At 50.2% G+C, this 2500-nt stretch overlaps 1 protein-coding gene across 1 annotated transcript in view; it reads right to left on the reverse strand.

The window, feature by feature from the left end:
• ralgapa2 (Ral GTPase activating protein catalytic subunit alpha 2) overlaps nt 1-2500 on the reverse strand; it is a gene marked incomplete at its 5' end in the record, with an annotated part of 114914 nt that overhangs the window by 8816 nt on the left and 103598 nt on the right. The window contains 1 exon segment of the mRNA XM_084438391.1: nt 2109-2233. Coding sequence (XP_084294517.1) covers nt 2109-2233 — 125 coding nt within the window.

The raw sequence follows: 2500 nt of genomic DNA on the forward strand, positions 1-2500 counted from the left end.
GCACACACACACACACACACACACACACACACACACACACACACACACACACACACACTTACACACACGCACACGCACACGCACACACACACACACCCATGCGCTCACAAGCATATACTCATACTGTATGCACAAGCACAGGGCTGAAAATTAACACCTGCCACCCGCCAATGGCGGGTAAAATTTCCATTTGGCGACTAAATTTCGGAGGCTATCCGCCACGCTGGCGGGTAAATGTTTGTACCAATAGAGTCATGTAATAAATTATGCGTGCAATGTCGCCACATCCATGCCATAGAGCGGCTGTTCTGTTTGTTGTGTGTTGCACTTAAATAGCTCCCCCGCTGCACCAAATAAAGTTTTCAGTCACATGACAGTTGCTGGAGCTGCTGCCTTCGCGACCCGACCCTGGATAAGCGGATGAAGATGATGATGATGATGACTGTTGCGGAGCCTCGCGCACTAGGAGAGACTGGTGACGCGAGGCTACTCACGCACAGAAAATCGTTCCCATTTACCTCAGAGGACGCGCGCTACTACAGTCGACTACTACTTTACATGATGACAGGCTGTGAATATGTTACAGTATATGTATTTTGTTCATAAACACATAAAAGACCATGAGGTTAAGGCTTGGATCATTTATATCTCATATTTGTGTAGGGTTAGGTAGTTATGGATAATTCTACACCGTGGAAGTGAATGGAAATGAATAATTGAATTCCTATGAATTGCAATGTTTCTAGGCATCGAATTAAACTAATTTATTTGAAATTTTACTTTGGCCTCTTCCTTAAGCATGTATTCAACATAATATATTATCTGAATGAAAAGTACTGAAACGGATGTATAATGTGACAAAAAAGGTAATTTATTATTTTGGCCGGTAAAAAATATACTTGGCCGGTGGATTTTTTCATCTACCAGTTAATTTTCAGCCCTGCACAAGCACCTGCATATTCAAACACGTTCACTCTCCGTCACACACAAAAACACACGCAGGTACGCATGCACGGACGCGCACACACAATATATGGCCTAGGCGGGCCTCTTCTTCATGAGCCTGCTAAAAGCATGCTGCTAGCGCTAAGCAGCGCCGCGTCCCTGTGGCGTAGGTGTGTGGAGGGATGACTCGTCTCTTCACACACACACACACACACACACACACACACACACACACACACACACACACACACACACACACACACACACACACACACACACACACACACACACACACACACAGATGCATGTTCTGTGATTAAAGAAAGGAGGGGGCGAGATGAACCAAGAGGAGAGGGGAGAGAGAGAGAGAGATAGAGAGAGAGAGAGAAAGAGAGATAAAGAGGTAGAGAGAGGGGGTTAGTGAGGGAGAGAGGGGGAAGGTAGAGGGAGAAGAGAAAGTAGAGAGAAAGGTAGAGAGAGAGAGAGAGAGAGAGAGAGAGAGGAGAGAGAGAAAAGGGCTAGAGAAAGAGGAGAGAGAGGGGTAGAGATAGAGGAGAGTAGAGAGAGATAGAGAGAGAGGAGAGAGAGAGGGGGTAGAGAGAGAGGAGAGATAGAGGAGAGGAGAGAGAGATAGAGAGAGAGGAGAGAGGGGGTAGAGAGAGAGGAGAGATAGAGGAGAGAGAGCGAGAGATAAGAGAGAGAGAGAGAGGAGAGAGAGAGAAGGGTTAGAGACAGAGAGAGGAGAGAGAGGGTAGAGAGAGAGAGAGAGAGGGGGTAGAGAGAGGGGCTAGAGAGAGAGGGGGTGGAGGGAGAGAGGGGTTAGAGAGAGAGATGAGAGAGAGGGTAGAGAGGCTGACAGAAGAAGAGTGATGGAGGGGGAGGGGGAGGAGAGAGTAGACTTGTGGAGGGCTGGACTCTTTGAAGCTACTGTTCAGACGGCGCGGAGAGACCCCGCCTGGGCCTCTGATACCCCTCACCCTGCGTGGGCTCGGAACAAGGGATGGGAGGAGGAGAAGGAGGAGGAGAGGAAACAGGTGTGCTGTGGAGGAGGAGGAGGAGACAGAGAAAGAGAGACAAAGGGAGTGATAGAAAGAGAGAGAGACAGACGGAGAGGGAGGGAAAGGCGTGCGCGTGAGACAGAAGGGGGCGGCACCTGCGCTTACCTGTCCCGCTCATTGGGTAGTAGCTCGGCGAGGGGGAGAAGACCTGCGAGGCAAAGTCCTCGAAGGTCATGACCTCCCGGTGGTTCTGCACGATCGCCTCCAGGTAGAGAGCCCGCTCCTCGTAGCTGAGCGTCCACGGTTAAGGAGAAACAGTTTATTTAGAGAGAGAGCGGGGGGGGGGGGGGGCTGTCTAGCAGCAAGGTGTAAAAGTGACAAACTGCCAACATCAGGACGCTGGCGGTGAACGGCGGCGTCCGTCTGCAGACTAGAGGCAGCGCCAGGGGGAGGAGGGCTGAGTGGCGGCAGCTATAACAATGAAACGCTAGCAGGGAAGAAATGGTAAAAACACACACACACACACACAAACACACACACACACACACAAACACACA

The sequence above is a fragment of the Borostomias antarcticus genome, assembly GCF_949987555.1.
Source record: "Borostomias antarcticus genome assembly, chromosome: 5".
Taxonomy (NCBI): domain Eukaryota; kingdom Metazoa; phylum Chordata; class Actinopteri; order Stomiiformes; family Stomiidae; genus Borostomias; species Borostomias antarcticus.